The sequence below is a fragment of the Oryx dammah genome, unplaced genomic scaffold, assembly GCF_014754425.2.
Source record: "Oryx dammah isolate SB20612 unplaced genomic scaffold, SCBI_Odam_1.1 HiC_scaffold_5, whole genome shotgun sequence".
NCBI classification, from domain to species: Eukaryota; Metazoa; Chordata; class Mammalia; order Artiodactyla; family Bovidae; genus Oryx; species Oryx dammah.
Window position 1 is genome coordinate 104,072,484 of NW_024070189.1, and position 10,388 is coordinate 104,082,871.

General features: G+C 52.7%; 2 protein-coding genes across 5 annotated transcripts in view; one reads left to right on the forward strand and one right to left on the reverse strand.

The window, feature by feature from the left end:
- Positions 1–229: 229 nt before the first annotated feature.
- Positions 230–8,564, reverse strand: JMJD4 (jumonji domain containing 4). Of its 3 annotated transcripts, none has more exons than XM_040241312.1 (6): positions 8,061–8,564; positions 7,664–7,829; positions 5,527–5,652; positions 4,957–5,224; positions 4,272–4,418; positions 230–3,817 (listed from the first exon to the last, which is right to left on the reverse strand). In XM_040241312.1, the coding sequence occupies exons 1-6, from the start codon at positions 8,323–8,325 to the stop codon at positions 3,515–3,517; spliced, it is 1,275 nt and encodes a 424-aa protein (XP_040097246.1). In that variant the 5' UTR covers positions 8,326–8,564; the 3' UTR covers positions 230–3,514. The 3 variants fall into 3 exon arrangements, with proteins under 3 accessions (XP_040097246.1, XP_040097247.1, XP_040097248.1); XM_040241313.1 differs by having other exon boundaries at positions 4,957–5,188; positions 8,061–8,464; XM_040241314.1 differs by lacking the exon at positions 4,272–4,418 and having other exon boundaries at positions 8,061–8,464.
- Positions 5,649–10,388, forward strand: part of SNAP47 (synaptosome associated protein 47) — a 71,105-nt gene continuing 66,365 nt past the window's right edge. The window contains exon 1 of one of the 2 annotated variants that reach the window (XM_040241315.1): positions 5,649–8,923. The gene's annotated coding sequence lies outside the window, so the exon portion shown is untranslated. The remainder of the gene's footprint in view (positions 8,924–10,388) is intronic. The other variant, XM_040241316.1, reaches the window with a different exon arrangement.

Consider the following 10,388-nt stretch of genomic DNA (forward strand, 5'->3'; position numbering starts at 1 on the left):
CCAAGCACCAAGGACTTACAAGACCACAGGAGAAGGGGTCAGTGGGAAGATTTCAGAGGAGGTGAGAGAGTAACTGCTTTTTTTGTATAAAAGGTGAAAAAAAAAGTTTACTATTGTTGTAAATAGCCAAAGCTTCACTTGAATATTGTACTAAAACCCCATTTTCTACTATAGCCTAGGAGTTGTGATTCTTTCATTTTTTGTGTTTAAAAAGAGACAGACACTCTCATTCCTGATTCAGTAAGTCTTGCAAGGCCATCAGTTTATTGTATGTGGAAGAAGAAAGAAGCATCAGTTATCCTTCTCTGAAGGACATGTCCACATCCATCTTTCACAGAGATGTTTGTTTCAGTATCATTAAACTGAACAAGGAGCTGAGAAAGCCCCTCAGAACTTGGGGAATTTGGAAGCTAAGGTATTTTCACAGGCATAGCAACAACCACTGAAATGTGGGCATCTTTAAAAGTTAACTCTTGCCAGGATCACTTCCTACCCCAGGACAATGGCTAATTTCTACACTATGGAGGGAGAGCTTTCTGCTTCTGTTATTGAGGTATCTCTTGACCACCAATTAGGAAACTGTTGGTCAAACTCTGCAATTCTGTAAGCCCTAAGTGGGGAAGCTTGTGAAAAAGAGAAAACATACAACATGGAAAAGAAAAAAGGCAGAGGAAGGTTATTAGCAAACAAACTGAGGGCAGGCAAGATTTTCCATCACCCCACTCTCCCAAGGTCAGGATTTCACGTAAATTGGAATACTCCTCTGACCTCAGGATTCCCTTCCCTGCTTATTTCTTTTCCAGGGAAAGATTTGTGATGTCATCCTACCAGCACTCTTGCTGCCTGTGTACAAGGATTCCCAGCATCCCTGCAAACTTTTAATGCAGAAACGTCCTAGATGGTCCCCAGTCCCGTATCAGGCACACTAATGGCCACTCTTCTCTGCCTGGGGCTTGGCTATGTCATGGAGACGTCAACCCTTCCTGTAGGAAGGGCTCAAAGATGCAGCCTGATAGGCAGGGAGGAGGTATACCACCAGGACCAACGCTCCATGGACAGCACAGACACAGCTCTACCAATTAAACACTAGACTGCTTCCAACCTGGATGGGAAACCCACATTGCCCTGCCCTCACCTGAGTGCCCTCCTGAGGCTTCTCCTAGGATTGGAAACTAAAGGGTTAATGTCAGGCACAGTGAGGGAGCCCCTGGGATCCTACACAGCCTTCAGACTATACTGTTACGTATTTTCAATACCCTCCCCTGAATATATAACCTTTAAAGGCAAGAAACAGATGAACTATGCGGCAATTCTGAGTTAACTTTTCCTTCCTGATGGTTTTGTCACTCAGACACACATTAGGGCTCACCTCTGCCAGGCCCTAAAGGATGTGTGCAAGTGACTGTTGAATGCAAGTGGGAGTACAAGAAGACACAGGATGAGCAAGATAGAGCTCATCCTATGTCTGATGGTTGAACTATACATAATGACCGTAACGGAGTTGATTATTGATGAATCTGGATGGTGCAGAATTAATGTGCAAGGAAAGACTAATACATTCACAAAAATGTGCACAGTAGTTGTTTTGCAGTGAGTGTGCAAGCATTGTTAAATGGCACACAAGGGCTGTGTAGGAGGGGAAGCTGGAAGAGTGAGGGGCATGAGGGGAAGTTGATAACCTGGTCCCAGTGTGTGTGCAGTCTTGCACAGTGTGTGTGCAATAATTTTATAGACTAGCACACAGTAGTGAGAATAGAAAAATTTGACGGTGAGCATGGGAGGAGCGGTTGTTAATGCTACAAGAGTGTGCTGGAGTGAAAGTGGGACGCACACGCATAGACTGGTTGGTGAACTGCACATGGAGAGTATGCAGCGACTCTGGACGGCAAATAGATGTGCAAAGTGACCTGACCTGGAAATGAGTCACTGGCTTTTTAATTACACAGTGAGTGTGCAAGGAGATATTGGTGAGTCTGGGTGGGCATGTGAGAACTGGGCACTGGATGAAGCAGAGTGACCAGTGAATATGTGAGGAGTGATCACAGTGGTCCATTTTATGTGCTAGTGTGGTTAGGTCATGGTGCAGTTATTTGGCTAAATGCCAGTGTCTGGATGTTGCTGTGAAGGCATTTTTAAAATGTGGTTAACATTCAGCTCAAGAGATTTTAAGCTGATGACCCTCCAAAATGTGGGTAGACCTCATTAAATCAGTTTAAGATCTTAACAGCAAAGGACCTAGGTTTCCCAAAAAGACCATTCTGCCTCTAGATTGGATCACAGAAGCCCTGCCTGAGTTCGCAGCCTCTAGACTCAAGACTGCAGTGTCAGCTCTTCCCTGGGCCTGCAGCCTATCACACAGATTTCACACTCACCAGCCCTGGTTCCATTTCTCTGGAGAATCCTGAAACTGTGACTACTGCATATAATATAGGTGCAACAAGTGGAAACTGGATGGTACAGACAAATGTGAAAAGAGTGCAATGAGAAATTCTGGACAGGGCAGAATGAGTGCACAAAGAGTGGTTGCTCAGTGTGCAAAGTGACTTTAGATGGCCAATAGTGGGTGTGCAATGAGTTGAAGTTGGATGGTGTATGAGGTGCGGACGAGACCCAGGTTCCAGCTGGCCTTTGGGCCTTAGCTGGCCCGCAGGGAGACCTCAGACAAGGCATTCTCCTCACTGGGTGTGCAGCTCCAAGGGTGGGCTCAGTCTCTGCAGGGGAAAGGTATTGCTGTAGCAAGCAGGAGGGGGACAGACTTTGCCTTGCCCTATTGCCAGGGCCCAGAGAGCACCAGAACGATGTACCTGTGACATCTGGGAGACCTGCATGAAGGATAGCACATGAGGCCTGGAGCTCTGACTAGTAGACATCTCAGGATCCTGTGGGGAGAGGAGGGTCATAGGCCAGAAGTGGGAAGGCTTGAAACAGTGATTCCAATGTGGGATGGAGACACAGGCCTTGGGTCTGCCTTGGGCCCCAGTCTCTGCCCTACACTGAGGGCCCTCTTCTAGTGGGAGATCTGTGGACTCATGCAGGGATGAGGTGCTACTGCTGAGGATGGGAGGCTGTCAGCATGGGTGCTAGCCTTTGCTGAGGGAAGGCTGGTGGGGGGAAGAAAACCTGGCCATATGCCACCTCCACTCCTCAGTCCCCAGCACACTCCTAACCTCCTTGCTCTGCGTCCAAATGACCAACACTTCCCCATGCACTGCCTCACAAGCTCCAGTTCCCAGTCCCGGCTGAGCCTTACAAGGACAAGGAGCCTGGACCTTCTGGACAGGAGTCAGGGCCCCAGGGATGCCAAAAGAGAGCCAGGACACACCAGACCCCTAAGAGCAGGAACTCTGCCTGGGACACTGAAGTGACAGTTCAACGGGGAGGTGACAGATCCCAGGCCACACAGGAGGGCAGAGCTTTATTTCCAGAAGGGATCCTGGAGCAGGATGACCGCCTTCCACACTGGTGCCTCCAGCGTCCCCCAAAGACGTGCTTCACCCAGTCCTCAGAGCACGTACTAAAGGCATGTGGTGGCAGCTACGGCCTCTTCTAGCTGCCGCAGTAGTACCTCTGGCCGTGGTGAGAATGTACTACTATCCACCCTCTGGAAGTCAGGGTGGACCACCACGGATTCCAGCACCTCAGCTATGCGGCCAATGTCAAATGCGGCCTGCTGGGGGCCCAACCCAGTGTCCTCGCCACCCTCTACCTGGCCAGGGCTCATCCCCTTCGCAAGGAGGAGAAGCCTCCTTTCAGCAATGATCTTCAGGAAGTGATAAAATTCTTCGAAATTAATCCCAGAGCAGCACTTCATGATGACCTGGGTCAGAAAGAAACAGCCAGTGAGCTGCTGCTTACTCATAGCTCTGGGCAAGCTCTGTTGACCCTATACCGAGTCTAGGCTACAAAGGGCCCTGACACACAGTCCAGTCCTTGAGGATGTAGAGACACACCTGGGGGTTGGCCAGTGATCAAAGGGGTCTGAGTGCTGCAGCCTGGAAGCCCCAGACCCTCACTCACATAGGTAGGCCTAGTTGCCACTGGGCCCCTAAGACTGCAGCTCTGACCTCAGAGACCATACCTCCCTTTAGACTGCAGGCTGTCGCGGGGTTTTTTCCACACCTTTCCCTGACTGAGGCCTTGGCCTAGTGAGCATATTTTTGCCCCGACTGTGGCCCTGGCCCAGGTAGGCCCCTACCCACCTCCTACTCCTACATAGCTGTGGCGAGCCTCACTCACCCGTGCCCCTCTCCTGCTCAGACTAGTTGTCCCACCTGGCAGTGGTGATGCCAGTCAGGCATGGTGTCCCTCCACTCAATGACCTCTTGCTGCACGGCACTGAGCTCCTGCTGCAGGAAGTGCCACATATTGGCCAGGTTACAGCCGTTGACCCAGTTGTGGTTGATGGAGATGGTGTCCTCCTGGAAGGGGCAGGGCACAGGCTGTCCTCATGATCCCACAGGGGGCACTGTCCCCTCCCCCTGTCCTGAGATCTGCTCAGACTTCCTCAGCTGGGAAGAGCCACTCCTATCTCCCAGTGGGAGCCAGCAGAGAAGAGGGAGCTGGGGCTGGGATCATTCTAATCCACAATTATTAACCCATAGTGGGGCTCCCCAAAGGCTGGGACAACCCCACGTGTATAGATCCCTTGCCCACCGTCACCCAAGAAAGTAACATGTAAGGGAGGCAAAGAGACTGGGGGCCGTCAGCAGCGCTGCGTGCAGGAACCAACATGGCTACATGCAGCACCAGTCCTGCCCATGGCCTGCCCCATCCCATACCCAGGCTCTCCCTGCCCACTCTGCAGGAACGCATTCAGGAAGGTGCTGAGGGCAAGGAGAGCTGCTGGGCAGGCCAAAGTGCCCAGCTCGGTGGGGTAAGAGTCAGCCCAGTGTAGTACCGCGGCCTGTTTCCCTGACCCGCCTGGCATAGGTCATGGGGTGTGGAGTGCCATCCTACCAGGTTGTGGACTTGGTGGTGCCACCCACTGGGCACAAACACCATCTCGCCTGCCTCCTGTGTGACCTCCAGTGGCGGGCCACAGCGGTCTCGCATGGGGTGCAGGCGGCTATCCAGGAGGGTGGGGGAGGTCACGTCGTAGGGTAGGCCACCATGGCAATCCCGCAGGGCTTCTTCTTGCCCTGGTGGGAAGAAGAACCACTTTTTCCTCCCGCAGATGTTGACGGACCAGCTGAAGGAGCGGAAAATGTCGGCATGGAACGGCGACCTGTGCAAGAGCTCCTGTTGGTGCCATGTGGCTCGGGTGTGGGCTATGCTTCTTCTGAATAGACTGACCAGGCTCAGAGGCCTCAGTGGTCCCCAGTTCTCACACCTGGCCTGTGAGCCAGGTGGGAGGGCCAAACCTCCCTGACCCCAGAACATCACAAAGGAGGTGCAGGAGCTCTTTCCATTTGGCTAACAGGGACCTCCGAGAGGCTTTGGGCAAGAGCCAACAGACCAACAAGAAGGTTCAGGAGAGTGACCGGGGATGGGGTGTAGGATGGTGGATGGGAGCAGACAGGCAGTTACCAAGTGCCGGTGGGCCCCATGTAAACGAAGCGGTAGTCATCCACGTCTAGGGCATCCCAGTACTCGTTGAGCCAGTCAGATGAGAAGTATATGGGCAGGGTGAACACGCCTTCTGCCGAGAAGTCCCTTTAGAAAGTGGCATGAAGCTGCAGCGTAAGTGGCTACAAGCCAACCTCCCAGCACCCATATCCTGAGTACATGAAATATCATGAGAGTTTTGAAATTATGTGAATGACCCTGACCTGCCTTCTGGAGTCAGCACCAACCACCAGGAGTGGGGGCTACCTCAGACCATCCAGCCATAGCCCAGCCATCAGATGACTACAGCCCCAAGTGACCCTAGCTGATCCCTGTCCAAATGACTGAACCAGAGATGTAAGCAGACAAAATGGCTTTGAGGGTGCTATGACAGAACCTAGACAACTTGTACAGGCAGTGACCTAGATGTTCAGGGCCCCTTCCACACTCATTCCAGGATTTCAGCCTCTGGCTGAGCTGGGGTTATAAATGTATCATTTGCATCACGGCAGCTTCCCAAATTTGGGGGCTTCCACTTTTTTACCCACACCAGTGACCCTGACTATCAAGCAGATTCCAAGCCATAAGCCCAGACATGAGGACAGCCCAGGTACACCAAGGTCCTTTTTGCCTTGTTTCTCCATCCCTCACTCTCCTGGTTCACTCCCACAACCCAACCAATGGGATCCCAAATAGAGGAACATTCCAAACCAGCGCAAGGGAGAGTGCGCGTCTATCTACAGTCATACAACACTGTCGGTCAGAGGCCATGCTACGGAACAGCCTTAGTAGTACCAAACCACTGGTAGTTTCCCCACCACCATGCAGATTCCTCCGCTGCCATGCCTCTGCACACTAACAGATGCCTGCTTACCCTTCAAAACCCTGCTCAGATATTATCTCCCCTGTGGCTAACCCTGCCTACCTGATGCAGGTCTTCCTCTGCTCTTTTTATTTTTGGGTTGCCCAGGAAAACGCAAGACACTCTGTCAAAACTGAATTTCAAATGAACAGTGAACAAGCTTCTAGGGTAAGTATGTAAAAACCATTCATTGCTTATCTGAAGCACAAATTCACAGGACACGAGCGTCTGAGTCTATGAGTCCATGTGGGCTGCTGGAATATGAATCCCTGAGGCCAAGGCCAGCGGTTGGTTGCATCTTAGCTTCTGTCTGCCAGGTAAGAAACTGTGTGGTAGGTAGTACCAACGCAAGCTATGAGCAGGATGCTGCTGATGCTTTTCATGTTCTCTTGGATGAATCACAAGGACCTGAACTCATTGTGTTTTTTTTTGAGTCTTAATTCCTGTGTCAGTGAAACAAGAACTCAATTTTCACTCATTTATTAAATGAGCACCTACTCTGTGCCAAGGCCCTGTGCCAGAGAGTGGGGGTCTGGGTAGGACCTTCTCTGCTTGTGAAAAGCATAACCCTGGCAGGGGAAATGGCTACAAAACTCGAGGACCGCCTCAGAGAATGGGAACACCACAGAAGGGGTGGGGTTGCCCACATGAGCGAGATGTTTCCGAGGACAACATCCTTAGAGCTCTCCAGGTGGAAGAAGTGTGCGGTGGGTGGGGACAAACCTTGGAAGCCCTCATTAAACAGTTGCCATTGCTTGTTAGTGATGGAGACTTTTAAATGGGAGGGACACAGTCCTGCTGGAAAGCTCATTTGGACTTTAGTGAGCCTAGCAGTGGAGTGCAGGACCTGAGGCAGGGCAGTCTGGAGACTAGCAGCAACCAAGGTGAATGAAAAGAGGCCCGACTTGGAGAAGTAGGTTTGGACATGGGAGGCTGGTCCCAGGGGCGCCTGAGAAGACAGGCAAAGGCTGGGTGCTGCCAGTTAGATGGAGGTGAAGCTGACAAGGAAGGTTCTGGGCAAAACTGACAATGAAGAGGTGGGTGACCACAGGCATATGCGCCTCTGCCCATTCTTCACAGCAGCCAAGCCTGTGATGGCATACTGAGATGGCCATGAGTGGATAATGACACTTTCAACCAGGCTGAAGCGGTCCCCTTAAATTCCTAAATGGGTTAAGGCCCAGCTCCTGTGTGTGCAGCCAGGGCTCACTCAGAACTGAGAAGCAGTGCTGTGGCCAGCATTCCAGGCCCCTTTACCTGCACAGATGCCAGTCTTTGAGATATAAACAGCCCCGTGAAGAGGAGTAGTTTCCCTGAATGTACTCTTTCCAGTAGCTGATGTAGTCTCTGAGGGACATGTGTTCTTTGGGGTTGGAGTTGTATTCCTGGACCCCACAGTTTGCAACAGGTACCACCACGTCTCCTGAAAGGAAAAGTTCAGGCACAAGACTTTTCTGAGAGTCCTCCAGCCTGTCCATCCTCCCTGACCCTGTCCGCCCTCCAATTCACTGATACATCGTCTCCAGTGAATTCTTCTCCTGCCCTGCCTCCCTCAAGCCCTCTCTGGCTCTCCTCATCTGCGCCCTTACAGTCCGACTTAGGCCGGAGTCAAGGCCTGTGCTTGCACTCCAGGGTGTTCCTGCCCAGTCCTTACCATAGTTCTGAAGCAGATAATCGAAGTTGGGCTTTCCGCTGGGTGTCACCCAGAGCCTCCTGCTGCCCCAGTCCTCGGTGAAGGCGCTGGAAAAAACACAGGGCAAGTTGGGGAGCAGGTAGCCCTTGAAAAAGTCGGCGTAGGAAAAGGAGTCCGGCTTCTCGATGAAGTCCACGCGGTCCAGTTTTGGACAAACCCTGCTGGGGAGACGCCCCTCGAAGCCTCTGAAGTGGCTCTCGGCGAACACGCGCGTCTCCCTGTCCATCCCGGGCCAGGTTCTGCGTCCGCGGGCTGCAGGGTAACCCGGGCTGGGAGTCTGCCGCGGGGGGGACGAGAGTCTGGAAGGCTGCTGGGAACGGGGCGGGGCTCGGGGGACGTCGAAGGAGCAGCGGGGACAGAGGGACTGGTACAGACGATGGAAACAGCGGTGAAGCCTCCCGGCCGCCGACCCGCAAAGGGCGGAAGCCCGGAATCCCACTTGCGCATTCCCGTCTCTGCTCTTCAAACTGGGAGGAGAAAAAGGAAGTGTTTGCTAAAACTGCTTCCGGAGTAAACGCTCTGGGCGTCCGTGGCTCACAGCCCACAGCCGGCCAGAGAGAAACCGGCGAGGTACAGACAGCAAAGCCGGCGGTAGTCCCAGAGCAGTCAGGCGGAACCAAGAGTCTGCACTCGGAGTTCCTGCCGGAGCCTGAAACACGGCGAGCCAGGCCCTGCGCGCATGCTCGCTTCACGCTGCGGCCCGCACCCGGTACTGGAACGGCCTGCAGCGGCTTCGCCCCAGCTTCGGGTACCCCAGGGCTTCAAGGTTATCGAACGGTGCTGGCCCCGAGTCTCGCTGTTTTCTCGTCTTCCCAGCGACTCAGGTAAGCGGTGTCTCTAGTCTGCAGCTGGGCTTGTGCCTTTCCGGCGTAATCCCTCCTGACACGACCAGCGAGGCAAGGACTCCTTTCCTTCCTCAACCTTCCAGGACTGCGGAAGGTTGATGGGATGTGGGCAGGGCTAACAAAGAGGTACGAGGGCCAAAGGTGGGCTCTGAGGGATGCTGGGGACCTGGAGGGGATGGAGAGGCCCTGGCTGGGGAGATGGTGGAGGCCTAGGGAGATGCTGGGGACTTGGAAGGAATGGTGTAATTTGCCGGTGATGGTGGAGCCTGGTGCGGATGCTCGGGGTAGAGGAGTACTGAGGGCCTAGGGCGATGCTGGGAACATGGAGGGGATGTGTAGACCAAGATAGGGTGATGGGACCTGGAGGGGGTGGTGGGAACCTGGTGGGATGCTGGGGGAATAGCGAGGGGCTGAAGTGAAGGTGTGGGGCTTCAAGTGTGGAAATACGAGGCTGTGCACACCAGCAGACCTGAAACGGGGCACAGAAAAGGGGGGCTTGAGTGGGGATGACACGTCAGGGTCTCAGCATGTTGGAGAAACACACGTCCTTCCAACGGAAATCTACCCGTTATCAGTATGGAGAGAAGAAACCAGTTTCATTAGTGTGTGAGCAGATACATTTAAGGCATCTGCAAGAGAGTAGAGTTGGGCAGAACTCCGCACATTTCACACACAAAAAGCAGAGAAAGAATTGTGGAGACCTCTGGCATCGCCTTGAGGGAAAAATAGATGCATCTGTGTAGTCTGTGCCTGACGAGAGACTCCTGCCTGGGTTCTGGAGGTCCCTGTTATTTACAGCTCTGAGTCAGCAGGTGGTGACTGTGCCTTGTAAAATCTGAACACTGAGTCTGTTTCTTTCCTGACCAAAAGAAACACTCAAAGGGTAGAGAAGAGGCAGCTTCTTCCCCTTTATTGAACAGTGACGATGTAATCTTATTTATCCTTATAGGTCGCATAAGGGAAACTGGAGATATTGGGGCTCTGAGCTTTGGAGAGGGGTTTGGGGGTGGAGACTCTTCTCCAAGGGGTTTCAAGCTTATGCAGAAGAACAACAAGGACCAGAAGTGGGGTAAGGCAGAGGGGAGGACTAAGAAGAAAGTGAGTTAGGGAGAGTCTGAAGTCCAGGTAGAGGAGGGGTCTAAAGTGGGAGCTGAGAACATGGGTTAGATGGGACAGGTGGTGGAGAGTTTGTGGTGAGCAGAGCAGCGTGAGGGGTTGTGTGATTCTGTGTGCACTGTGCGCTCTTCCCAGTCTGTCTTATTGTACCTCACATGGTCAAGCTGTGGAATTCTTCATTGGGCCAGAGTTGGGCAGAAAGTTAGAATGCCTTGGGAAGTTAAAATGGAGAAAAAGAGTCGCCCTTAATGCCATCCAGAGATGAGCATTTTTTCGTTTCTTCACACACACACACACACACACACACACACACACACACACACACACA

What these genes read in the sequence shown, in the direction of transcription:
- JMJD4 (XM_040241312.1), bottom strand. Translation starts at nt 8,325, where the DNA reads ATGGACAGGGAGACGCGCGTGTTCGCCGAGAGCCACTTCAGAGGCTTC. An exon ending in TTATCTGCTTCAGAACTATG is followed by an intron (nt 7,830 to 8,060) that starts GTAAGGACTGGG and finishes TTTTCCTTTCAG; the next exon opens with GAGACGTGGTGGTACCTGTT. An exon ending in ACCACCAAGTCCACAACCTG is followed by an intron (nt 4,419 to 4,956) that starts GTAGGATGGCAC and finishes TGCCCCTTCCAG; the next exon opens with GAGGACACCATCTCCATCAA.